The following is a 26,273-nucleotide window of genomic DNA, read 5'->3' on the forward strand; positions in this document are numbered from 1 at the left end:
TGTTACTGCCTTGCCCCACAGCATCACAGGAGGGCAGTGCTCTTGTGTGGGGCTGGAAAGTTTTGGGTAATAATGTAGGCTGCAGAAAGGAGGTGTTTGGGACCATTCCCAGCTGCAGGGGTGTGCTGAGGTAATGTGCTGTCTCAAGAGTGTTTGATAGACAGAAAATCTGGCAAATTATCGATATGGTGGGAAAAAGTTCTTACCTTGAGGCACTGGTAGAATAAGACTGTGCAGTGTTATAAATGGATTTTAGCATATATGATTTCCAGTTGCTTCCATAATTACAAGCAAAATAAACTTGGTGCAAACATGAAACACATTGACAAATGTATTTGCAAAGAGCTGAAAAAATAAAGGAAGCAACTAGCAGTTTGATTTTTTGCTTTAATAGCCTTGTATACCAACATTCCCATGCACAGAACTGATGGTTTGCTCAGCTGCAGTGTACAGAACATTTGTACTCTGTGACCTCTAGCAAGGTGTAAGTAACTGGGGTTCTCCATATGTCACAGTTCCACGGCCACAAAAAGTTGAGCTGGGAAGAAAAACATAGTTGAATCAAGATTTATTTATCTATTTTCCCCCAGAGAAAAATGAAAGGTTGTCATCTGTCACCCTGAGGGTTGTTAGTCCAATCCATAATCCCACCTAAGCATTCTTAAAAGCCTGCTGTACAGAATATTAGCATCTGCATATTAACAGTAACAAGTTGAATTTCCTTCTTTTAAGGACCAGCTGTAAAATCTGAGATTTAACACATGAATAAAATTAATCTTTATGTTCACAAATACAGAGATCTAGATAAAAAGTCAGAAAGGGAGCTTGTTAAGATTCCTTTATTTAGGCTAGGTGTTTAAGTAGATTGCCCCAATCAAAGCTTTGCAGCTTTTTTTTTTTTTTTTTTTTGTAGGATCTCACACTGAAAGGGATTTTGTCATCTTCTCCAAGTAATCCATACCAATGCCAGACTATAAGAAATGTTTTTCCTGATAACTAACCAATATTTCTTCTGTTGTAAAACTTGACCTAAACCCCTTGGATATGTGGAATAGTTGACTGTGACCCTTCACAGACAGTTTATGCATATGTTTTTATATTTCTCTCCAGGCTTTCCTTTACTGAGAAACACATTTCCTTCAGCTGTCTACACAGATCAAGTTCTCTAAGTTTCTTTTGTTATTTTTCCAGACTCCAGTCTGTGTGCATTGTTCCTGAAGTATACTCACTAAACTTGAAAACAACTCTGCTTCTGGTTATAGTCTTACCCAGTTATTCAAATTAGAATAATTACTGTGTGGATCTTCTATACAGTACTGCTGGTAATGCACCTGGGAATGAGACTTGCTTTGTCTCAGTTTGCAACTGTTTTGCCATGGCAAATTATTCAAATTTATTTCCAAATTATTCACCACTGTATTTCTTTCCAGAGAATTATTCCCCGGTTTGTACTTGAACATTTGATTTTTCTGTCCAAAGTGTAATATCTTGTCCTTGCCATTACTGAAGTCCACATTGTTGATTGCAAACCACGTGTCCAATTGATTAAGACCATTTTTCAATACTGTCTCCTGGAGGTTTTGCAGTCTTTTCTCATTCCTTTTGACCTGTAAAAGGGATATAGTTACCTATGTCCATCTTCTCCGTGAATTATATTGACTGTTTCTGCTCCCATTCTTGCCCAGAGCAGAGTAAATACGGTTTTATTCCAGAGAAATTCAATTTTTGTTGTATTTTTGGGGTTAATTTCAACATCAAGGTATTTTGTATAAACTTGGTCTTGAGAGAGGACTCCACTGCAAGTAGAATGAAAACAGCAATGTTAAGTTTAACAGTTTAGAGATTACCAAACTGAATCATGTTCCTCAAAGATTTGAGTCTTCCCCTTTGCTATGACAGAAATTTACACTTTTGCTGTTCCTTGCAGCAGCACAGGACACTGGACCAGGACTCTGGGGTATTCTGCTCTGATCAGGGAGAGGATGAAAAACAATACTGAAAACTTGAAATATGTATATGGCAGGAGACCACCAGGAGATGATAAGGTTGAGGCTGAGACTACCTGCAGTGCCCAAACGTGATGAGTTTTGCAAGAATCACTGCAGGGAGAGCTCCAGGCAAGGATTTTAGGGAGGATTTTATGGATGAGATGGGATCTTCTGCAGGGCTTTGGGGTCTGCACGTGCACAGAGGGTGGTGGGAGAACGTGTGGCAGTGCTTGCTTCAGAGCAGGTACAGAAGTCAGTGAGAACTGCTATTTTGGTAGTCAGTGGGAGGTGATATAAGCTGTGAATGAAGCTCACTGGCCAGACTCTATAAATGTACCATTTATATAGTAATACTGGCTTTTAATATATCCTAGGGAGGAGGTATCCACTTAGCAAATTTGGTAAGTTCAGGCACAGGATTGCCTTGCATGAGATCATACAGCAAGACATTGGCAGATCAGAGCCTTGTCAACATGTGGAGTGAGTATGCTGACACGTGTGATGCCATGCTAGCATGGGAACAGTACGTGTCAGCATATTCACTGGAACAGTAGTGCTAAAGCACATATGTAATGGGTGAGAACTCTATGAATTACATGCCTTCCAGAGGTGTAAGCACTTTTCTTGTCAAACTATATTCCTAATTTATTGAAAAATCACAGAATTCATGGAAAGAAAGTGACTCTTGTTTCCTTTTTGCAACCATCCATCTGCTCTCATAAGTCTTACCTATGGGACAACTTTTTTTCATGTCTGATGTTAAGAACAAGGTCTGCAACACATAACAAGTGTTTGCACTACTTAAATATGTGGAAAATGTGTAGATTAAGGTTAGCGCTACTAAATGCTATAGGGAAATGTTAATTTCTTACCTGGCAATTTCATATTCTTCTGTTTTCCCCTTTGTGTCATGGAAAATTAGGTTTATGTCCCCCCTCATTTTCTTTACACCAGACAGTTTGATAAGTATTTTTTGTCTCCAAGCTTCATAAAGAAAAGCAAAATAAAACTAGATTGTCATTGTTATAAGAGATTTAAAAATGCTAGCATACTGGAAAGTTCTTTTTTTACTAACTGGAATTCATCCATGTTAGCAAATGAAAGACTCTCTGAGCTTTAATTTTGATATCTAATGTAGCATTTTTTTGTTAGCACTTACTTATAGAAGCAACAGAAATGCATGGCTGTAAATCACATCAAGGCAATCACTTTTCAAATAGATGATCAACTGTAACAAACCTCTTCCACTTACTAGCAAAAGGTGGGTCTGCTGCTGTATTTAAAAAATACTTTTGGTTTACCCTCTTCAGTTTAGCTGGGAATCTGTCAGCGTAGTGGCCCATCATTGGACATCCCTCCTGGGAACATGGGAAGCAGTCTCCCTAGGGAAAATAAGACCATTGGTTAATGAGGAGTATTTTTTCATCCTAGCTCTGACTAAACTGAGGCTTAAGATGTTGTTCTGATATTGCAAAGCTGTGACCGTGCTGTGTGTTCTCATATCTTACCACCACAACCTGATAAATTTGTTTCAGATAACGGCTTCTGCACCCATGCATTCTAAGTGGGAGTGGAATGAACAAGTTTAATATCTGTGTGGATGATGGCCTGAAACTCCCTGGTTCAAACATTTTCCAGCTAGATTCTAGGACAAAATATAAGCTAATTTTACCCTCCCAGTGGCAGGGAACTTGACTGCATCCACTTTGTAACACAATATGAAGGGGAAAAAATGGAATGTAATTCATAAGGGCATTTCTTTATAATCAGTCCCCAGTGTACATTAGAGAAGAGTCAATAATTTTGGAGGCTGCAAATGTCTCTTCTTCGAGCCAGGAATTAGTAGGGTAGATACATCTAACCTATGTGTTCTTTTCATAAAGGTGTAAGGTGAGAATTTTATGGGGTTCAATTTTTTTCCTATTTGGCGATATCATCTGTGCTTCAGGATTAATTTTCCAGAGTGAAATTGTTGATGGAGACATTGTGTGCCTCGCTGCATGGTTCTTCCTACCAAACCACACCATGAGAACACAACCATCGGCATCCAAGCGCTCTGTGCACATAGCAGGACCTGTTGTGAGTGCAAACCTGGATTATTTTCTTCACAGATCACTCTTTCCTAAACTGGTATACTTACTGACTCAAAGGATTTGTACGTTTCACAGGGATAGCCAAGGTATCCGGTGGGATAGAGGATACTTTCAAAATAAAACTCATGGCTGCGTGAGTGATGGCACCCCCCAATGACTGTAGCATCTGTTGGAACAAAGTTTATGAGCAACTGTGAAATAACCTCCTGTTCTCCTCTACAAGAGTTGCCCTTGCCCCACCACGGAAACAGCCAAGGCATGGAACAGAACAGCAGTATCGTCTTGTAATCAGTTTTTGTCTGAATTTACACGTTTCTAGTTGCAGTAGAAGTTACAGTTTTGCTTGTGCTTTATCTGGAGAACTGTGTGACAGTTACCCCAAGACTTCAAGTGAGATACATTGGTCTGCTATGATGCACTAGTGTCTTTTAAGAAGACAGACATATATATATACACACATATATATGAGATATCGCAGCAAGATGACATTAATTACAATTTTAAAGGGCTTAATAGAGCAAGGAGAATCCACCAGCCTTCTGACAACCTCTCCAAAGCCTGTGGAGAGGTGGGACATGTACAGTCCCTGGAAACACTGAGCTCTTTTGCCTAATTCATGCCTTATGGGTGTCAGATGCTCTTTGCAGCATCTGCAAGAAACTGAAAGTGGTGGTGCCATGTCACAAGTTTGGTCATGAGACTGGTCTATCTCAGCTTGAAAACCCTCCTGCTGGGGTTATTGGGTTGTTGGACTCATAGACTCTCTGATAACCTGCCTTTCTGTGTTCTGCAAGTCCAGTCTCAAATTACAGAAGCAAAGCTTAAGCCCGTGTTATAGCTCCTTACCCTACAGTGTTCCCTGGGAAACACTGTTCTGATCCAGCCTTTATTGTTTCCTATTTCCTTTTCTAATTTATTAACAAAGAGGCAAAAATCAATTTTGTTTTGCTGTTTTCTCCCAAATGGACAGTTATTTTCACAGTTCACATTTCAGGACTGAAGAAAATAAAGTACTGTGAGCGTTGGGAATATATGCTTACCTGCAATAACTTCAAAATCGCTTTGTTTCATCTCCACAGTTAAATCAGTGCATCCAGGCATCACAGTTCCTCCATTTGGGTAAAAGTCCAAGTGACCGGTGGTGTTATACATTCCAAGCCCTGAGATGCACATGAGATGATGTCAGTGTCTCGATGACATGCCCATCCCTGCAGATATTTACTTGCACATGAACACTTACCTATGGCAGGAAAGTGAGCAGCATTACTGTGAATAACATCAACAAAGTCTGCATCTGAAGGATCCAGTCTCACCTCAGGAGGAGTACCTTCAAAATAGGGCCCAGCAGGGTCTAAGCCTAAAAACCCTCACATTTATTGGTTGAGGGAGGGAGAGAAGTGTTGCATGTGTTAATGTCTTTCTCCAAGTTACAACATCAGATATTCAGCCTCGCATGAGGCATGTTGAATAATAATGATGTGAATTCTAAGCTAAACTGAAAAAAATGTTCAGTAATATGGTTTTGTGAGCCTTTCTGCAAACTTATTCCAACAGAAGTAAAATATTTTCCAGTAGACTATATAATGGCATCATATTACTGTGAAGGAGACATTTTATTACCTGTGAGCTTATTACTGGCCTGTAAAGCTTTATGAACAGGAAAAACTAAGGATTTTTGGTAAGTTGCTTTGTGTAGGGCTTGATGTAACCTGGTGAATGACAATAATGTTGCAAACATATTAACTATGTTTGTCCTTCTACTAAAATTTTCTACTATGGAGTTTTCAACCGAAACAGAGAAAGAAGATGTAATAATTACCCTTGTTTCTGAGAAGCATAAAGTTTGCCTGCTCTTATGCAAGGTGTCTCCAGCACTGCCAATAATTTAATTCCAGTCTACAGACCAGTGTGTTGCAAGTTTCTTTCCTTTAGAAATGTGCTATATTAGCTCTGCACCTTGGTGAACAGCATACCTGTTATCCGTTTGATGCCTTGGATCCTTCTTCCCGCCTCTCCTGCAGCATGTGCTCCCAGACTGTGGCCAATTAAATGGATTTCATGAGGGGAGTATCTGAAGATTTTCTGATCGTTAAGGTAGTGATGGTGGGAGACAAGAACACAGGTTTTAAATATCAGGCAAAGAGGGTGTCTTACATTACGGGCCTTTGGGAATATCTAGACTGACTTCATAGAATCACAGAATGGTTTGAGTTGGAAGGGACCTTAAAGATCACCTAGTTCCAACCCCCCTGCCCCGGGCAGGGCCCCCTTCCCCCAGCCCAGGGTGCTCCCAGCCCCGTCCAACCTGGCCTTGAACCCTTCCAGGGAGGGGGCAGCCACAGCTGCTCTGGGCACCCTGGGCCAGCGCCTCACCACTTCAAGGGAAAGAATTTCTTCCTTGTATCTATTCTAAATCTGCCCTCTTTCAGTTTAAAGCCTTGTCTTATCACTACATGTCCTGTAAAAAGTCCCTCCCCACCTCTCCTGCCCCCCCTTTAAGCCCTGGGAGGCCGCTCGAAGGGCTCCCCGGAGCCTTCTCTTCTCCAGGCTGAACCCCCCCAACTCTCTCAGCCCGGCCCCCCAGGGGAGCTGCTCCAGCCCCCCCAGCATCTCCGTGGCCTCCTCTGGCCCCACTCGAGCAGCTCCGGGTCCTTCTGCTGTTGGGGGCCCCCGAGCTGAATGCAGTACTCTAGGTGGGGCGTAGCAAAAAGGGTGTGACTTCCTTGAATTAATTATTGTTTTAATTACACTAAGATTTGATAGAAAATGATCCAGTTTAGAATTTTAAATGTCTAGCAATGATAGATTCACTGTTGTAGTGTTGGCATAAAGTTACTATATTCAGTTACCCTTGGTGACAAAATATGAGCCTTCTTTCTCATTTGGATCAACCCATAATTTCATCTTCCATCAAAATGATCTTTTTTTTTTTTTTTTACTCTATTATGGAGATCTTTTTTACCATGTCTATTCTCCATGTGTCTGCTTAGAATACATGATCATATCATTCAACAATACTTACACTAGCAAACTTAGGTGGGGTAACATTCATTCCCCTCTTTGTCAAGTGTCACCTGTACAAGACCTGCACTGCTGAGATGTTACAGATGCATTGAAGGTGGAAATGGATATTAATCAGTGTGTAGGCTGCATGCAGGGGTCACATTTCATCCAGGGATTTGTTGGGTTTTGTAGGGACCAAAGACAGAAAGGATTAGTTGCGAATTGCTTGAGGTTTTTACACTAAGTTTGGTTTGATTTTGTCATGCATGCACCAAAATAAAAGATCTGCAGTACTGACCTGTCTACCTTTATTGTTAGACAGTAGATTCCTCTGAATACATTTTACTGCAGTGCTTCCATTTACAATGCAGCTTAACTTTTTCTAAAGTCAAACTCCATAGGTTTGTAAATTGGGGAAAAGGAAAAAAAGTCTAAGTATAATTTATGCACTTTTGTAGTGGAAGAAATAGAGGCCTAGACTGCAAAAAGTGCAATAATAGAAATATTAAATGAGAAACTGAATCTATCTTCAAGTGACCTGGGTTTCATACGCAAAAAAGAAGGATACAGAAACAATCATGTAAGGCCAGATATGAGTTTTGTAGGTAGAAGCAGTAGATTGTAGCCCAGCAGATTTTGGTGAAGAGTTCTTTGATACTCAGGTGCTCGCAAAGTTAACACTTTGCCTTGTGCGCTCTGAACTATCACTTGCAGCATTTTAAGATGAGCACCACATGACCAGGATCAAGTCCAAAGCCAGGCAGGGTTCTGATTTGCAGCAGTTTTAAATACTCATAAGTCTTTCTGAAGTCAGTGGGAAATGCTGGTACTTTTAAACTTTGCAACCAAGCAGTTCTGTACTATATGTGTAAATGTGAACACTTGACTTTGGGAACACGAAGTTCACAACTAGAAGTAAACTGGAGTTTATTGTGCCTGTAGACAGCAAATACGGCATTATCAAGTGAGCCGGCTCCTGCTCGTTTCTGTGGTGCTAAGAAGAGAAACTAATTTACTTTTAGCACACATATATAAAGCTGGTAAAACCTGTAAGCACTGAACTCTAAGGCCTTGCCTCATTTCCATTGAATGCTGCCTGGCCTGTATCATCAAATGGAAATGTTGCCACCTACCGGTCTTTAATTAATTGGCACCTCTTTCCAACCATGTTAGCTTAATTTGCATCTTTTCTGGCTGTAAGTCCTTACAGTTGATAATTAGTATAATTAGCTGAATCTCAACTGTATGCATTGTACAGCTCTTCCTGAAGCACTGGATGACCATACCGGACAAGGTCAAAAATCAAAGCAGCAGCATCATAACCCCACTACATCCACTTAGGAGTTGTAGGTGGTAAAGCTGTGACTTTTACCTGTAAAGTTTTTATGAAATAAGCAACCTCAGCCCCAATCACACGGATGTTGTTCACTGCACTGACGTAGGTGCCTTTTGCACCTTTTTTCCAATCGACAGCAATGCAGTTGATATTTTCCACTTCCAGTAACAGCTAATGTGGGAACACACAAAGCAAGGTATTTAAGGAAACAAAATAACAGAGATTCAACTTAAATCAGAATAAACATTATAAGGTAATATAATAATGGAATTTTTCATTCTTTACTAAACAGGACTCTGCACCATAGCCCACACCACACTGAAATACGGATTTTATAAAACATAATATAACAACCTATTCATTCAAAATGTATAAATTATGAAAGACCTTAATAAAAATATTTTACTTTATAAGCCATTTGTATAGATATTTGAAATATTTTGGAAAAGCCACACGACTGCACAGTAGTTTTTATGTGCAATATGTGACTTATTTTGATGGATGTTGGTAGTTTAACTGAATAGCATAGGAAGTAGACTTATTTACCAAGTGCCTTTACTGAGAAAGTCATGTCAGACTGGAAAGGTTTGGAGTAGAGCAGAAAGTTTCTATTTCAGCAAAGAAAGCTAACGCAATGGTCATTTCAGTACTGGTCACAGTCTTGCAGAGATCAGTTATATTTCTACTGGAATAATCATGTATTAAAGTCTGCAGCTGCAGCTTTCTGTGACTAAGGCTCACTTAAGGTTTGAGAAAAAACAAGGGGTGGAAACAAAAATTAATCCACGATAAACAGCTGAAGGTAAGTGACAAGGAAAACAGAAGTTTGAAGCAACATCACATTGAATCCTGGACTCCTCCTAGCATGGAGAGGCAGATAGAATTGCTGTTTCTTTTCAACTGAAAAAATTGGAAATTTAATATTCTAGATTAAAAGTTTCATAGGCTGATGAGCAAAAATAATGCTGCAGATCTGTGACTTAGTATTCAGTGGTGGCCTTTTTCTAGCTGCTCCTTTGCCAGAGTGAAAGAAGCAAAAACTAGAGTAGATTTTGCTTATCTATCAGAGCCAAGGCTGTTATTGACACAGTACACTCTGCAGGTTTTGTGGTAGCTTCCACATTTCATATTTGAAACCTTTTTTTCATTGCACACTCAAATAAAAAGGGTGGTTTTGTTGGTGCCTTTTTTTTTTTTCTTTTTAAAATAACTGAATAGTTGTGAACCAGAATAGTGTTTGTAGACTGTAACTTGAGTTTTGCAACTCAGGAAGGCCTTTTGACTAAAAGATGTTTCACTTGCTCTTAATGGAAGAAGTAGATTGTTGTGACTAACCTGATACCTAACACTGGTATGGAGTCTGGCAACATCTGTGTTCAGTTTATTGCTTTGATCTGATCTGTAGGGTTTGGGGATGGAAACTCTCTAGAGAAATATAATGTCAGAGATGACCAACAAGCCTTCGCTATGCTGCATCTTCCAGAGTGGGAACATTCTGGCTTTTGTAAAATGTATTTCTTGGTTAGTATCTGCTAACGCCTAATGAATTGCAAAATGGAAGGTAAATATTAGTGCCTAAAGGATACTGACAGACTGTAGTTAACAACTGCTGATGGAAATCGGAGGATACTTTCTCATACCAAGCACATTTCTACCACCCAGCCTTTTTTTCCAGTGCTGCCAAATCCATGAATGATGAAGGAGGTATTCCTTCGTGAGGAAAAATGTGAGTTTTGGATGGTTGAGGAGTTTATTGCTGAGATCACCTGTGTGCAAAAAAAAAACAAACCAGTTTTATCTGTTCATACTTTCAAACATTTAAAAGAAGTCAGCTAGGTCATCCCCTCTGTAGGACTCAAGGGACCACTTTGAATGGACAAAGTCTGTCATTTTTGGAACTTGGAGACCCCTGTATCTCACCTTTCTTAGTTCCACTATGGTTTCCAAATAAGTTGTGCCCATGTGGTTTCTGCTGATCCTATCTATTTTGCTTAATACAGAAAGAACCTCCTTATGTGGAATATGAAGCATTTTAAAAGGGTTGCAGTGTCACATAATGCCTGTTGGCATGATTTGGGCAAGACCCTACATAGAGCAGCCCACCAGCCCCACATCTCCTGGTTCAGCTTGCCCTTTTACTGACCTCACCTTTGGCTTTAACGTGCTGCTCTGCATCTAAACAACACTTCTTTTTTTTTTTTTTTTTTTTTTTTTTTTTTTTTTCTAGAGAAGTGATGTTTCTATGCTTGTTTTTGTCATTAGCTACTCCAGAAAGGCTGCAAGAATTTAATGCAACTACATGCAGTAGGGGTGAAGCTGATATTCACACACTGCTGCAAGCTGCTTAATTATATATTTTCCTTTTTCTCTGAGAATGATATCTGACCATCTATATAGCTTTCAGACAAATACAGGGTCTGTAGTGTGAGCTCAAGGAATTTGGGTGTGGAAGGGCTGTGCCTTAGATCATAGGTACTTTTAACTTTAGTGGCTGAGAAGTAGTGCAAGGAGTATTTTGACTTGTGTTATCAACAGCATAAGTTCTGAGTAACCTGCTGCTGAATGTATCTTGTGTAGTCACATGTCCCTGATCTGCAGATTGCAGAAGTTTATTACAGGTATAACTTCTCATCCTCAGAGAGTCTGAGTTGGATTCTGAGCGTGGCAACAAGGATTGCTGTAAGCAATGATGTCTGCAATGGTTGTGATGGCATCATAGTTCATGCCAGAGGAATCCTAAACATCCCTGTCCAACTCAGAGGACACGAGGTTTGGGAGCCTGGGAGAGATTTAGCAGCTTCGTAAGTATTTGCTGAAGTGATGTGGTCCCAGCTCCTGATCTTACAGGTTGCTATTCATTGCTCTGCTCAGAATTTCAGGGCATAAGCAACTTGAGTAGTTCTGTCTTATATTCAGAGTGCAGACACACATATAAGAATGTAAAATCTCTGAGATTTCAAGGTGGAATCTGATTTTGGAAATTGCATAAAATCAAATTTTTATTTTTAAAAGTCACAATATCTTCCTAGCTCTGCTTCTCTGTAAGGCAGCGTCATTTGCTCTCCTATCTGAATAGTCTGAAGGCTGTTTATTTGAATGAGTCTTCAATTTTCCTCAAAGACATAAAAGACACAAAAGATGGTCTGCCATAACCCATATCCTTGTGCAGGAAAATGCCGGAAAGCTGTTATGTCCTACAGTTCATTCACAACTTTTTTTTTCATACTTTACCCCAGAGCATATTCAGTACTGTACTTTCAAACTATCTTCTTATTCTGACTTGTTTGCCTATGATGACTGACAGAATTTTTAACAGGTTAACAAACATTTGTAGATTTAGTCAGTTCTTGATGTTAAAAACAAGTCACCTGTGAGTTATTTCCTGTTTCTCTGGTGTAGAGAGAGAAGCTGATGTTCATGTGTTCTGGAGAGTCAGGCAAACCTGTCAGAAGTCTCCCTGGTACCCCAGACCAGGGTGGATCATCTGTAAAGCAGCCAAGCCTGTCGTAGCAAACTTCTTTACCTAGAGCAGAAGAAACAATTTGTTTATATGTTGAACTCTCTTATGTTTGATTATGTATTTCAGACTATAACAGTCTGAAGAGCAGAAAACTAAGGTTTTCATTTTATGATTAATTCTGAAACCGAGATTCATTCTTGTTTCCTTTATGGATATTACCTGAAGCAGGTAACACAAGGGGAGCTAAATAATTTGAGATAAACCAAGTAAAGACCCAGACATAGTTCTGACATTATCTAGGCTTGTAAAGGATTAATTCAATTTATTTTAAAGAAGTTTTTTAAGAAATGCTTGTTTGAATTGCTCCTGCATGCTTCCTGCTCCAAAGCATTGTGTATCTGTTCATAGAAATGAAGGATATCTATGCATTAACCTTGTTCTGTGATTGAAATGATAATTTCTTTCAATATAGTAGCTTTTTCTAGATCAAACACTTCTCTTGTTCACTCATGCTCTATTTTTTATGTTTTATCAATGTCTGTTGTGCTAAGCACCCTTTTGCTGAGTAGTTCTTTGTATACAGCTGTCATGTTAAGACAGCTCATACACTATCTTGGTAGAAGTAAGACACGTGACTTAATTTCTCTGTGAATTTTCATCACAGAATTATGTCTCTTCTATTCTTAGGAATAAAATTTAAACAGAGTAAAACTTTTTAGCATTAGTTGTATGCACGGTAATAAACATTGTCATACAATGACTTGCAAAACATACTATAACTTCAGTGTAAAGGAAAATACCAGTCATCTCCTATATATAATTTCATCTGAATTCACCCTCTAGTTGTAGTTTTTATAGATATAGTGTCTCACCTGCTACTGTACCCAGGACATAAAATGCAAGAATCCACATTCCAGCCACCTAAAGCAAATTGAATATACAGGTTAAGCATTTTATGTGGAATGATTTGTCCTTTTTAAAAGAGTGTAATACAAAGAAAAATGCAAAGACCTGCACCTGAAGAGGAATAACCTCGTACACCAGTATACATACCCCTCATACACACTGGGGACCCATCAGCTGGAAAGAAGTTTTGCAGAAGGGACCCAAGGGTCCTGGTGGACACCAGCTGACCATAAGCCAGCAACGTGCCCTTGCAGCCAAGTAGCGTCCTGGGCTGCATTAGGAGTGTTGTCAGCAGGACAAGGGAGGTGACCCTTCCCCCCGCCTCAGTTTTGCTGTTCATTGCATTTCTTGTGTAGCCGGTACTGCATGCAGGTTGATGAGGGAGTGAATCAGACCATGAGGTTCTGGTTTTTGCCAGCTAGGTGGAAGGTGGGGTAGAGCAAAGACAGTGATACCTGCATCTTGGTAAATCTGCACGCGTCACAGCTTGGGCCCCTCAGTACAAGAAAGACATTGAGGTGCTGGAAAGTATCCAGACAAGGGTGGCAAAGCTGGTGAAGGGTCTAGAGAACAAGTCTTATGTGAAGCAGCTGAGGGAATGGGGGTGTTTAGTCTGGAGAAAAGGAGGTTCAGGGGAGACATTATTGCTCTTTACAACTACCTGAACAGAGGTTGTAGTGAGGTAGGTGTCAGTCTCTTCTCTCATGTAATAAGCAGAAATAGCCTCAAGTTAGCCCAGGGGAAGTTTAGAGTGGATATTAAGAAAAATTTCTTCACCAAAAGGGTTGTCAGGCATTGGAACAGGCTACTCAGGGAGGTGATTGAGTCACCATCCCTGGAGGTATTTAAAAAATGTGTAGATGTGGCACTTGGGGACATGGTTTAGTGGTGGACTTGGCAATGTTAGGTTTGTGGTTGGACTCGATGATCTTAAAGGTCTTTTCCAACCTTAAATTACTGTATGATACTATCATCAAGCTGTCTGTACTGCTTTCACCTAAGGCTCTTTGCATTTAGGCACCTTTGTCTCCCTGACTTTATTTAGATTCCTTTTCTCTACACTTACTTGGCTTTCCCATGTCAAGAGTTCCATATATTTCATAATTATCCCCTCTTCTCATTTGCCTTGTTTACTGTTCTCAATTTCCTCCTTTTCTAGGCGTTTCTTATGGCAGGCCCCACTCATTTTCATCACACTGCTTTTCTTGTAAAGCAAAAATTTTGAGCTGTTGCCTCTGGCCACTGAGATATCTCATTAGAAATAATTAAGAAAAAATGGTAAATTTAGTAGGTATAATCTTGCTGTGTGGGAAACTGACTCCAAGGGCTATTTTCAGAGATTTGGCAATGTGAGAAAGCTAGAAAACCAATGCTCCAAAGGTCATTGACACTACCAACAGCTCTATGAAACAAACAAGAAACAATTGGGGTTTTCACAGAATTTGTCCTTGAAGCTTGTGTGTCAAATGTCAGGCAGGAGACATATATGTTCCATCTATGTGCTTTTTTTGGTGGAAGTTGAATTACTTGACTGTAATGATGTGGCTTCCTAACCAAGCCAAATGGGATAGGTCAGAGTGCAGAGAGTGTGTCTCTGAGCACTCTCTAATCAACTCTGAAGTTCCTGTGTGGTAATAGCTTGCTGATTATGTGGTAGGGCAAAAGAGCAAGGCTGAATATCTAAGCAGTGAGCTGGAGTTGCAAAGTGCAGAGCTGAGAGGAATCATGAAATTTCCTTGGAAATACAATTCTGTTCTTTAGTCTAATATAGCCATGGATGTAGTCAACAGAGAAGAAAACTAGCTGCTCAAGGAGAGGGGAAAGTGGAGAGGAAGTCTGGCAGTGAGTAAAAGAATCTGTCAAGAAGTACCCATCATGATGAGAGCCCGATGACAGTGCAGGAAAATCATAGAAGCTGTGGCTCATCAAACTGATTGGAGAGCTCAGTGGGATTTGTTTATATTTGATGTAGAGCTCTCATAGTCAGGAAAGGTATAGTCCATGTTGGGAACACTACAGCAGGAAGGTTAGTATAATTTATTTTCAGATACAAAATCTGAAAGACAGCTAATGAGTAATGATTTTAGGAAATGTTGGAACTTGTCACCAAATAAAAGTGATAAGTAGTTTCCTTTCAGAGGTTCTTCCTTTGAAGGCAGAAAATAGAAATGAACATTTAGGTAGGTAAGTAATGGAAGATACAGAAATTTTATTTTTTAATTTTTTGTGGAACATTTATTCATTCTGTTAAGAGTTGTGTATTTTGGGTAGGAGATAATTTTTTAGTGGCTAGGTTTTATATATCAGTCTACATTAATGACAAAAAGATTGCAGAGAGGTTAAGAAATTATGTCTTTGTAAAAAGAGTTGAGGCAGCATACAATTTGATGGGGGCAAATTCTTTCACTGGGCATTTAAGAGGCTTAGTGCTGAACAAGAGGAACTGGAATGACTTGTTCGTGAATGTGATCTCAGCCTATCCAGTATTGCTGGCAAGAAGGCTGCTGAATGTTGAGCTCAGTTGTTATAGTCAATGGACAGAAGGCATGCACTTCTGAAGCCAAACCAGCACTAAATATTTCCAAATTGCTGTTCAGCTCAGGAAAAAAAAAAAAAAATTGAAAATATTCTTAGGCTGACATCCTAATGTATAAAACCTACACTGGAGCAGTAGTTGTCCTTCACAATAGGCCAGTAAGTCACCTTCTGGACACCGTTGCCCAACCTGTGATTCATGGGCCACTAGTAGATGTTTTGTGAGATATGAGAAAGTCTGCATAACGAGTGTCAACAGTGTATTTATAAGTCCCACACATGTACCCACACACCCTCCTCAGGACACTTGCACAAACACACACAGAGTCTATTCATGAGAAGCAAGCCCAAATCTCAGGGCTTTTAATTATCAGCATTTTTAACCTAATAATCTCACTGCAGTAAATAGATTTTTTTTTTTTTTTAACTTTGAAATAAGATACATTATTTATCTAATGATTTAATTGATAAGAATTATACTCACCATTCTCTTATCACTCTTCTTATCTCTTTCCCTGGTGAGAAGTAACAGGACACAAAATGGCCACTGTTTTCTTTAATGAAGATTGGATGGCTTTGCCTGGGGAAAAAAAAAAAAATGTACAGGTAACTTGGTAAAATGAAAGAAACTGGAAGAATACAAGAGGACAAAAAAGGGAAATATTGGGAATTAATAGATAGAAGTCACACAGATTTTATAAGGAAAATCTCAGTGCCAGTATGTACATTTATGGCCAGTAGAATTAAGACATGAATTAAAAAGGAATATTTAATGCATGGAAGAATTAAAAAGATGTAATGTTTTTAGTCTGCTACTAGATAAAATAGAGAAAAATGCAATGATGCAGCCAAAGTGAAATGTTTACACTTTTCTTTTTCTCTCTTTACCAAAACCAGCTAATATTGTTCACATCAGAAAAAAAGTATTCATGGTGATACTCTGTTCAGACAATAATTCTAAATCTGCTGTAGAACAGCTGCTGGAACTCGATATTTTAAAATCATGAGACTTTGGTAACTCCTAGCTGAGATCCTTAAAAAAATAAAAAGCTATAGAAAAAAACCTACTGACAATTTTTTGTTAAGGTAGTGATTAGTAAGAAAATTCCAGATGTGGTTTGAAGAAAACTGATATGCTAACAGGTAAAAAAATTCAGATGAATGACCTGAGGAATTTCTGACCTGAGGAGTTTCAGTCCATTATCAGAGACAAAATAATGAAACTCTCAACAGGATACTCGGATATGAGAGAAAAATTCTGACAAACTATTAAAATATTAAGTTGTATAATTGAATTCAGTTACATGACATGACCAAGTAAGATGACACTCTTATAAGATCACCATCGTAAGTCTGGTACTCAGATATTAGTAAGATCTTCTCTGCTATTTGATATTTTGGTTAAGAAATTAAAATTGTATACATACACTACTACAACAGGTAAGTAGATTAAAAATTAAATACATGGATTAAGTAGATTAAAAACTGAGTAATTACTGCATCTCAGACTACAATGGCAAAGAACTAGAAGACAGCTCCTGGATTTACAAACTCAGTTCTTGCTGCTGTGCACCATTGCATCACATTATGATCAAGCTGTGATCATGTATTTTTTAGCAGTGTTTTTTTGACCTTATAGTTGCTCACTGCTCACGCTGGATCAGGGTTTTAGAGGAATCAGTTCCTGGCATTACACTGCATGCCAACTTTCAACACTGGTATTGCTGGACATGAGCTCATACTGAAACAGTACTGACATCTAGAACAAGGTATTAGTAAATAAAATGTAGAGGTCATGAATGTAGGATTATTTTTTTATTGTTTGGGAAAGTAAATGCTGTCACGCTGCATATCATACAGAATGGAGGTGAGCATCTGAGGAAGCAACAACTGAAAAGGCCCTTGAAGTCTTGCTAATGTATTACTAGTGACTTTTGAAGTGCCAAGGAACTTATTAGTCTTTGTTTCCACATGTACAGTTGGAAGACTAGTATTTTTAGTACATACATTGTATTCAAGATATAGATGGGGCTATTATTTAGAGAGTACAGAGATCTCATTGGTGCTGCATGCACATTTCAAGAGGGATACTGAGAAAATGGAGAAGGTTAAGAGAAAGTCTTCTTGGATCATCATGAGAATGGAAAAGAGAGAATGAGGAACAAGAAATGAAGAGAGGACTTTTTAGACTGGGAGTACGAATGCTCAGTAAATGGTTGTTCCCTAAAGATATAACCTGAGACCAGAAGAGGAGCAATGATACTTAAACAATGCAGTAATGTTGAAAACAGAGAAAGCTAAGAAAAAAATAAGTCCAATGTGTTGTTCTGAAATAGCTGTCCAGCTGGAGTCACAGGGCAAACACCAGCTAGTTTTAAGATGGATTTTTATCACATTTTAATGTGACAATGAGAAGTGGCATGGATGAGGGTCGATGACCTAGATGGTGCCTTCCACTTCATCCTGTGTTTCAAAGAGGCCAGATGGGAAGTTAATGGGTCCCCTCAACAGTATGCTCATAGCAAGCAGTTAGAACAGGAATGGCTCCTTCTGCAGTAACAATCTGCAGTGATAGCTTGTTTCCTTCTGTTAACAAAGCTAAACATGACATCTTCTGCCCCTTCAGTTTTACATGGTCTTTCCAATTTTCAGGTGTGCTTTTCCCCCTTTAGTACTTTACCTTCTTCCAGGTATTTTTAATTGTCACCATTTATGTTTTCCATCTTTTCTTGCCTTACTACTCCAACTACATTTCCAATAGTTCCTGCACTGGCACTGTCCTTAGAGAATATTTTTGTCAGTTCTATCTTTCAGGTGTTTTATTTTAGCCTTCCATATTTTTCAGTTGTTTGGAACACAGTTAACAGTATAAAGGTAAAACAAAGGAGAAGCCAGCCAGAGTTTAGCATATAAGCCTTTGATATAGAAATTGCAGGTTAAATGTCCTGTTCTCTCGGCAAATCCTTGCATGGCTCTGAGCCTGAGGCATTTAGAGAATACTTGCTAACTGCACAGCCAAGCATTGTAACATTACCCAAAATGGCAAAAGAAACTATGGGAAAAAAAAAATGACAATAGTATCTTTACAGTATAGTAATAATAGTATTCTTTATAAGTATACAAAGAATACCATCTTTTGTGGGCACAGGCCCTGTTCGGTAGCTCAGACACAGTATTTATCCAGGTTATCAAATACTGAAAACTGGTGTGCACAGTACTGGACAAAGTGCTGGTGATACGGTGTCCTAATTCAGGTAGCAGAGTAATTGGCATAATTGATAAAAGACTAAATTTTACCTCCAGCTCCTCCCCATAACTAGCCTATAGTAGGGTCATGATTCTGGATGAAGGCTCTTTGGCACTGCTTCAACATAAATGAGTATTAATAAGTAAAAGAACATCTTGACATTAGCCAGTCTGCATTCCTGCTGGCTCACCAGCTTTTGCTTACAGTTATTTTTTCCAGGATGAAGCTGATCTTAACTGAATATCTCTGAAACCCACAAATTTAACATTAGACAAATCAATTTTATAATGGAGCGAAGATGTCCAGAGCCTTTTGTGGATTTCCTTCTCCAAACAACACAATATGAAGTAGTAACCAAGCCAAAGCATGTATGTTGTCTGGTCTGGGTCACAAAATTCTCTGAATATCTGCTGACCTCTTAAACTGAATCTGAGGCAGTGGATGAGGACATTAATCTGAAATAATGACTCGGATGAGCGATGCAAATTCTTTTCTTGAGGCATTTAATGTGGGAAGCACTCCAATAACAGGTTAGTAAGTATGCAAAGTTATACATATATTTGTTCATCATTGGAGGATACAGTAAGATTTGGGATTTTAGGGTGTTTAGGTCAGTTGCCTAGAAATGGTGAATACCATAAAGAAATTGTGAGACAATAGTAAAAAAACCCGAATTAATATCAAGTCCTTGGCTTCCCACTTCAGAACTTTGTGCAGTATCTGCTCTGATTTCCTAAATAATAGGGTTCTCACCTTGACCCTACACTGGTATTCATACATTTAAATTTACAGAGACAATTATGATCATTTAATATGACTACAAGCATCATAAAGAAACCAACAAACATGATTCAGTTTTGGGAGGTGGCTGTGCCAATTCTGTGCTAGCTAAGGAGCCTTTATTTGACCTGCAGCCTCCATCTGGCCACTTGTCTGTCTTTCCAGGAGGACCTTCACTGTTCCTCTTCATGATTAGGGTACTGTTAAATTTAGTCAACTCTAAGACTAACCCTGTTTTCCTTTTGCTATTTCTGAAGTGCAGAATAAACCTTGCTGGTGACTAGTTCAAATTTCTCTGTATGTGGTAGTCTACCAAAATGCATCTCACTTGCCACATTCTTTCATATAACAGCTCTGTAATTCTTCACCGCTTCTATTCTCCCTTTAAATTTTCAGTGCTCCTAATAATGCTTGATTTTGTAGCCTAATTTATGCTCCTTTTTCATTTCAGCTCTTATTTGTGTTCTCATGCATTTTCCCTTTAAAAAAGATAAAAAGTACAGATTCCGTGTGCAAATACTGTCATTATGTTCTTCCTTTAAAAACATAGGGATGTATTCAGTCTTAAATTACCTTAACCCCACTGAATCCACCCTGTTTTCCTGGCTGCATTACATTATTACAGCCCAGAAATTCTCATCTCCTACTGGGATTTCCTGGAATTGAAAAGTTTTAAGCCTTGTAGCTGCTGCCAGGGTCTCATCAGGATCACTCTGAGTGCTGCTCTTTGATTTTCACCTGTTGACTCAGACCATACCATTCAACCTGTCTTTTTTTTTTTTTTTTTTTAAGCAGGAGTCCTTACAGTCCTCCAGCCCCAACCAACAGTTAGTAAGGACACTTGCCCAAAAACTCTACTAAGTTTTCAGCCACTTACCACTCTGAATGCAGAAAGGGTTGTTGCTTTGCAAGCTCCGTTCAGCCAGCTCCCTGTCAAATCCTGGTTGCTACCGGCTCTTTTCATTTGGAATCAGTCCCACGACGGTGGGTGCGGACCTGCCCACACAGCGTCTAATTATAGGCTTTGTGTGGGTGAGTGAGAACCTTTGTAAGAATGATACCCTTATTGCTGGATATAACAGATGTTGCCTTTCCTTGTCTCCTGTCATATCTAACTCATCAAAATTTTAATCCCTTAAAGTTTTGTTATGGGTTTGAAGAAAAGTAAGACGAGGCCATTTTAGCCCTCAGAGGGGTTATAGTATGTAATATTCATGCCAGTCCACATGCTTACCGGAGTTATCTGGTTATTGTAAGCTTCTGTTACAGGTAATGAGTTGAGCCTCCTCTGCGGGGAACTTCAGAACAGGAGCTTAATTTCGCTGCTCTGTGTCACCAGCTGGAAGTTACAATCTATCTGCTTGTTATCTGTCTGACGTACATGCTCTGTGAAGAAACCCTTGTACATTTTCATATAATCAAGACTGTTTATATTTTTTACATAGAGTGGGCTAGCTTCTTTTTAAATGGAAAGAGTAAGAAAAAATTATGTTACAACTTAGGGAGAATATAGATGTTTGACCGTTTTTGAGCTTTTTCTATTGAAGTCACTCAAGCTCTGTCTACCCATTACCATTTTGACTAATCTGTGTCCTCTTAAGCCAGGTGGGATTCACAGTTTAGGTGTCTCTGTACTAAGCACTCTCATTAGTTGGCATGCTCTGAATATAACTGACTCATACTGACAGTACTGTGATCCACCTATAGTAGAGAAGCCACAGCCACTTTCATTCAAAATTGTGTCACGAGGAGGATGATAGGATGATGATAATAATGTAATTCATCATTTTTTCTGTAATGTCTTCATGACTTGTCTATCATGTAAGTCCTAGGTTCTCTTTTGTGCTCTGGAGGTTGTGGGTCACAACTATGTCACAACCCAGGTCTTTCAGTTTCTGGGCAAGACCTTAAGTCACTACACTGCTATCTACAGGATGGGTGCTGCCATAATCACCCGATCAGGCAACTGTGTAAGACTGACTGTCATCCCTATACAAGGAGTGATTCAAGTGCTTAAGGGCATGAAGTAACTTGGCTTGAATCTGCAGTTCATATGAGAAGCCCATTTGTGCTCTTGAGATATATGTAATGCATGAGAGAAGTTATTTCAGAAATAACACCAAAAATATGTTTTTCCATATTCTGAGCTGTACATGATGCACTCAGCCTGCTACCCATTGTAAAAACCAAGTCAAGAGTGTCTGTCACTCCTTGTAGCACATGGTACCTACATTAATGTTTGGATATGGGTCTAGTTCTTTTTGGTAAAATGGTGCAATCCAATGCCATATATGATAATAGTCATTAGAAAGAAGTCTCAGAGGAATCTGGAGGAAGCAGTGGTTAGTTAGTGACAGGATCTCATATTTAATTACTGCTTACACTGAAGACACATGTAATTTCAGATAAGACAGAACAGAACTAGCTAATAAGAAATTATCTACAGTCTAGTCTATGTTCATTGACTGGAATGTGGAAATTTGGCAGCAGTTATGGGTCCCATATCTCCTCAGAACGGTGTAGCTCATTAGATAAGTCTACGGAGGAATGGGGTTGGGGAGCCACAGAAAAGAGATAAGAAACGTCATGTGCCCCATTTCTCAAAATACTGGCATGTAAGTTAAATGGAAAGCAGCCAGTGAAACTGATGCCTCTATTAATGATGAAACATCTTCAGAAATTGCTGAAAATCTCTGTGTGAAAATCACACCCCTTTGGAATGTTTTTTTTTCAGGGGATGAGAATTGCTGGATATGCTCAGATATTTCGCTGTACTTTCCACAGAGTTCTTTGTGTGTTTGTTGAAACAGTGCCACTGAGCACCCCCAGCAGTGCAGTTACAAATTCAAACAGAAGTATATGCTTGCAAGAATACCTCCAGGGACAAGTGTACATAAATAGCTGAAAACTGCATTTGGCAAGAATATAAGTTTACTAACTTCTTTTGTTTGCTTTTTGATCTGCTTTATATGTTGATAAGTAGTAACCTGGTCAATACAGGAGGACCATATACATTTTCAACCTAGAGTTTCACTGTTGTATTTCAGAGAGAACGCACAGTGGTGCAGATTAAATTAATGTAGACCAGTATGACAAACTGGAATTTATAGTAAAAAGAATTTCTAGCCCATGTTGTAGGTTTTTGAGGTCTAGCTTCTTTTAGGAATAGTCAATTTTTCTGTGTCTGGTTTTATGTCTTAAGAGGAATGGTAGCCTTTTATGGACAGCAAGAAAAGGCTGGCTTTTGCAGTTACCTCTGACAATATGCAAGTGAACACTTCCAGGTGGTTTTGCAGATGTCATCTTGAGAATTATCAAGGGCATAAATGCATTCTGATAGTAGTGGCCTTCACATAGGTAGGAGAAAGAGGATCAAAGCACTCACTGAGAATCACGTTCTCCAAAGGAAGCTCAGCAACTGTGTTTCAAGTGCAGTGATATATAAATTACCAGGGCTTCCATATAAGTGAATAAAATTGTAAAAGCAACATTTTTCTCAAAAATTTCTATTTTTAGTTGAAGATGGTTAATGAATTTCTTAGCTTGGATGGAGGTCATCTGGAAGTAGCTTTTTGTATTCCATCCCCTAGAGAATTGCTGATATGTGTAGACAAAGACCACTCACCTTCTTGGAGAATCTTAACTTTAGTCTCTGATTGGCAGAGCCATGAATAAAAGACTTTATATTTCTGTTTTCTAACTCCAATGTGTTCATTCTGGTCAAGTGAACAAATCTTACACTGAATAGATGAAAAACCATTTTGTCTTAGTGTATCCTTTCCAGTATTGCAAAACAGCAATAAAAGGAATATTTTGGAAATTATAAGTATTTATCACCTTCCCTAATATATGCTTCCTGATAATTAAATCAGTCAAAGCAAGTAAAGATAATGCTAACTTCTGGTTTTGCGAGCTGGAGACTTATGGAGTGTAGTATCATTTAAAGGAAATAATACTAGTTGAGAATTTTAGAACATATGATGTAAGTAACCGAAGATGGAGAGGACTCAGTAGGGACAGCCAGGATTTCTTTATGAGTAACAGGCAGAATTAAAGGGAAGAGAGTGAAGTCCATTATTCTGAATGCTTGACCTCCTATTAATGCTATAATATTAAACTTATTTGAAATAAGCAGGTGAAATAAAAGGCAATAACTGTAGATTTGCCTTGGAGATTGAAAGGCAAATGCAAATCTTCTTGAACGTTTAAATTAATAAAAGAATGGCTCTGACCAGATTGTGTACAGACCAGTGGCTCAGAACGAAGCTAGCTGTCTAGGACTGTGGACATCTACATTTGGTTCTGAGCTTTCCTAGTGTCAAAAAAAGGAAAAATGACAGGGTGAAATGGGGACTGACACCAATGCCAGCCTGTATTTTCACAGATTGCTTACTCTTCCGGTGTTGCAAGACACTTGCCCCATCCAACCTTGTGGTAGCTGGGAGGAGAGGTATGTTTTCCTGCAGCACAGCCATCTAGGCGTGCTCTGTTTGTGCGAGGGCTGGCGATGATGCATGTTCTTTCCGGAAGTTTTTAGATCCTTGATAGTTAAAGATAAAGAACAGATTCTTGGCTCTGTTTTATCTTGGAAATATGCCATAAAAATAGATTTGGGCAAGCTATCAACTTCTGGTTCCTAATTATTGGAAACAGAATAACTTTAAGCAGCTTGGAGACTATCTGAAATGACAGAGTCCCTAATAGCATGCTACTACAAGAAAAGACTGAGAGCACCACAAATTTTGTAGAGAGCCCATGTAGATAGATTTGCTGATAGGTCAGTGAGCAGTTGTTTACCCTCCCAGTGACAACTCCAAGCCCAGTCAGCTTTGGTTTTGGAAGAATACTCAAATAAATGTTGGGAATGCACAAAGATTTTAATTTTTGCTTCTGTCCCAGGAGCCTGCCTAACATAACTGTTAGAGCCAGGGGTTACACAGAATACCCTGACTGCATTAAAGTCTCAGCAAAATCACTTTCCAAAGATTTTATTTTACCTTCTATATAACAGACACATGTCTGATAATTGGAGCCTGCTGTAGGAAAAATCAGTAATTTGCACTGAAAGAAAAGAGTAGGGTAACTGTAGGTAAGTAATTTCACTATAAAAATCTCCGTGAGGAAATGCAAGAGAAGGGAGTGAAATGATGCCCCTGCAAGAACACTAAGTGGGAAAATAGACTTACTCCCAAGTGATGTGATCTTAAAAGCAAGTGAGTAACTGGTATGGCACAACTGTGGGCTGAAAAAAAATTAAGGAAGCATCTCAGATCTACCAAAGTACCTTCGGGATGTGTGTGCTTGGGCATTGAGCCACTGTCATCATTCACTCACTTCTGATATACCAAAGATAAGGACTCTAACCTAAACTAAATGTAAAGGGAGAAGTCAGAAAAACTTATCAAAATGCAACTTTGTAGAAAAGAATTAGCTTTTCTTGAGGAAAGAGAAGCCTGAAGAGAGAAACAAAACCTGATTAAAAAAAATCATGTGGAAAGACGTGAAATATAAATCATCTAGAGGAGAAAAAAAAACCTGATGTATTTTACCTGGAGAAAATGATGGCGTTTCCTGTCGAGTTTCTATAGGGAAAGATGCTGCCAAGTGACTGGGCTATAAAATGATATAATGAGAAAGGAGATAGTCCTGAAGACAGAATGAAGGCACTGGGGAGGCTTTCGGTAGAATAGGCTTGTCAAGCTTCTTCTCCAACAAAGATGAAAGATCAAAAGGACTCTGTAGGCTTATTCCTGCAAATTTACTTATTCCTGATTAATTTACCAGGATTTTATCAATATATTCCAGGATGTTGGAGTAGCATTAAAAAAATATGAAAAGTCACAGATAGGAACAAAAGTGGGAAGAGAGACAACTGCATACACTGAATGTTGAAGTTTCCACCTATTTGTTCTATTTAATTTTAATTATTTTTATGCTTTTGGTTCTGGGATCACAAATGTTTGAGAGAGATGTTGATAATCTGTGCTTTTTGGAATGAAGAGTCTGCCGTGCTATGCAATAGAATATTTTATTCCTGTTAATGGAAAACTGATAAAAATTGTTCCTGTTTCCTCATTAACCTACCTGCATATATCACTTTATGGCAAACATACATTTTCTCCTCAAATCATTTTTCTGACCTTACATGTAAAGTAAATACAGATGATCTAAGTGGAGCAGAGAGTGTGTATTTTGAATTACTTATTATTGCTGATCCCTTCCTCTATAAAAGATTTAAGAGGTTTGTTTGTATCTGTGTTTGTTTTACCTTATCCCATTGCCAAAAAAGTGTCATGAGAAAGAAAAGGGACTGCGGCTGAATGCTTTAGAATGGCTTTGTCAGTAATTTACCTTTGGCATAATTTTTGTAATGAAGAAATGCTTAAGGAGTATTAAATGAAACTTGTATTTTCATTCTGAATCATTCATAGTATTGCAGAATACTTAAATAATTTAAAAGACCGAATGCAAATCATAATATGTCCTTAAAAAGCCTAGACAAATGAAGCACATTTGATTAAAAAAAAAAAAAAATAGCTTTCAACATGACAGCCAAACATATCAAATGGTGCATCTCACTTGACATTTTAAAGATGCAATTTAAATTGTTCTAAAAAACTGGCTTACCTTGTTGTGAAGATATGTAAGAATTACCTGTTCCACTCTTTGTCAAAGGCAGATTGTCTTGTGAAATCCAAACCCTTACATTTTTTTGATTGGCTCCATTCATACAAAGTGACAGTATCCAAAGGTTCCCTATAAGTAACAATTTTAATTTTTAAATACAGAAAGAAACAGGAGGGAGACTCTTTGCTACCAGCAACACACAGCTGCTGTCAATGAGTTTTTTCACCTTTAGCTAATAAAACCAAATCTCTCTTGATCTATCTGTAGGTGTATTAGTAACTAAGTACAGTGCTGATAT

The 26,273-nt window shown here is 38.7% G+C and overlaps 1 protein-coding gene across 3 annotated transcripts; it reads right to left on the reverse strand.

Annotated features, from left to right (window-relative positions):
• Positions 1–390: 390 nt before the first annotated feature.
• LOC104366933 (pancreatic lipase-related protein 2) lies at positions 391–26,070 on the reverse strand. 3 transcript variants are annotated; one of them, XM_042787771.1, is made up of 14 exons: positions 26,003–26,070; positions 15,806–15,901; positions 12,753–12,801; positions 11,789–11,943; positions 10,061–10,186; positions 8,457–8,591; positions 6,055–6,163; positions 5,322–5,438; positions 5,122–5,241; positions 4,129–4,247; positions 3,241–3,370; positions 2,861–2,972; positions 1,629–1,796; positions 391–538 (listed from the first exon to the last, which is right to left on the reverse strand). In XM_042787771.1, exons 2-14 carry the CDS (start codon positions 15,806–15,808, stop codon positions 475–477), a joined length of 1,407 nt encoding a protein of 468 aa, XP_042643705.1. In that variant the 5' UTR covers positions 15,809–15,901; positions 26,003–26,070; the 3' UTR covers positions 391–474. The 3 variants fall into 3 exon arrangements, with proteins under 3 accessions (XP_042643705.1, XP_042643700.1, XP_042643709.1); XM_042787766.1 differs by lacking the exon at positions 26,003–26,070 and adding an exon at positions 20,226–20,297; XM_042787775.1 differs by lacking the exons at positions 2,861–2,972; positions 26,003–26,070 and adding an exon at positions 20,226–20,297 and having other exon boundaries at positions 434–538.
• Between the last annotated feature and the right edge of the window lie 203 nt (positions 26,071–26,273).

The sequence above is a fragment of the Tyto alba genome, unplaced genomic scaffold (genome assembly GCF_018691265.1).
Source record: "Tyto alba isolate M040663 unplaced genomic scaffold, T.alba_DEE_v4.0 Super-Scaffold_1, whole genome shotgun sequence".
In the NCBI taxonomy this organism is placed as follows: domain Eukaryota; kingdom Metazoa; phylum Chordata; class Aves; order Strigiformes; family Tytonidae; genus Tyto; species Tyto alba.

What these genes read in the sequence shown, in the direction of transcription:
- LOC104366933 (XM_042787771.1), bottom strand. An exon ending in TGTCCTGGGTACAGTAGCAG is followed by an intron (nt 11,944 to 12,752) that starts GTGAGACACTAT and finishes CTTCTGCTCTAG; the next exon opens with GTAAAGAAGTTTGCTACGAC. An exon ending in CGTACAAATCCTTTGAGTCA is followed by an intron (nt 3,371 to 4,128) that starts GTAAGTATACCA and finishes TATTTTCCCTAG; the next exon opens with GGAGACTGCTTCCCATGTTC.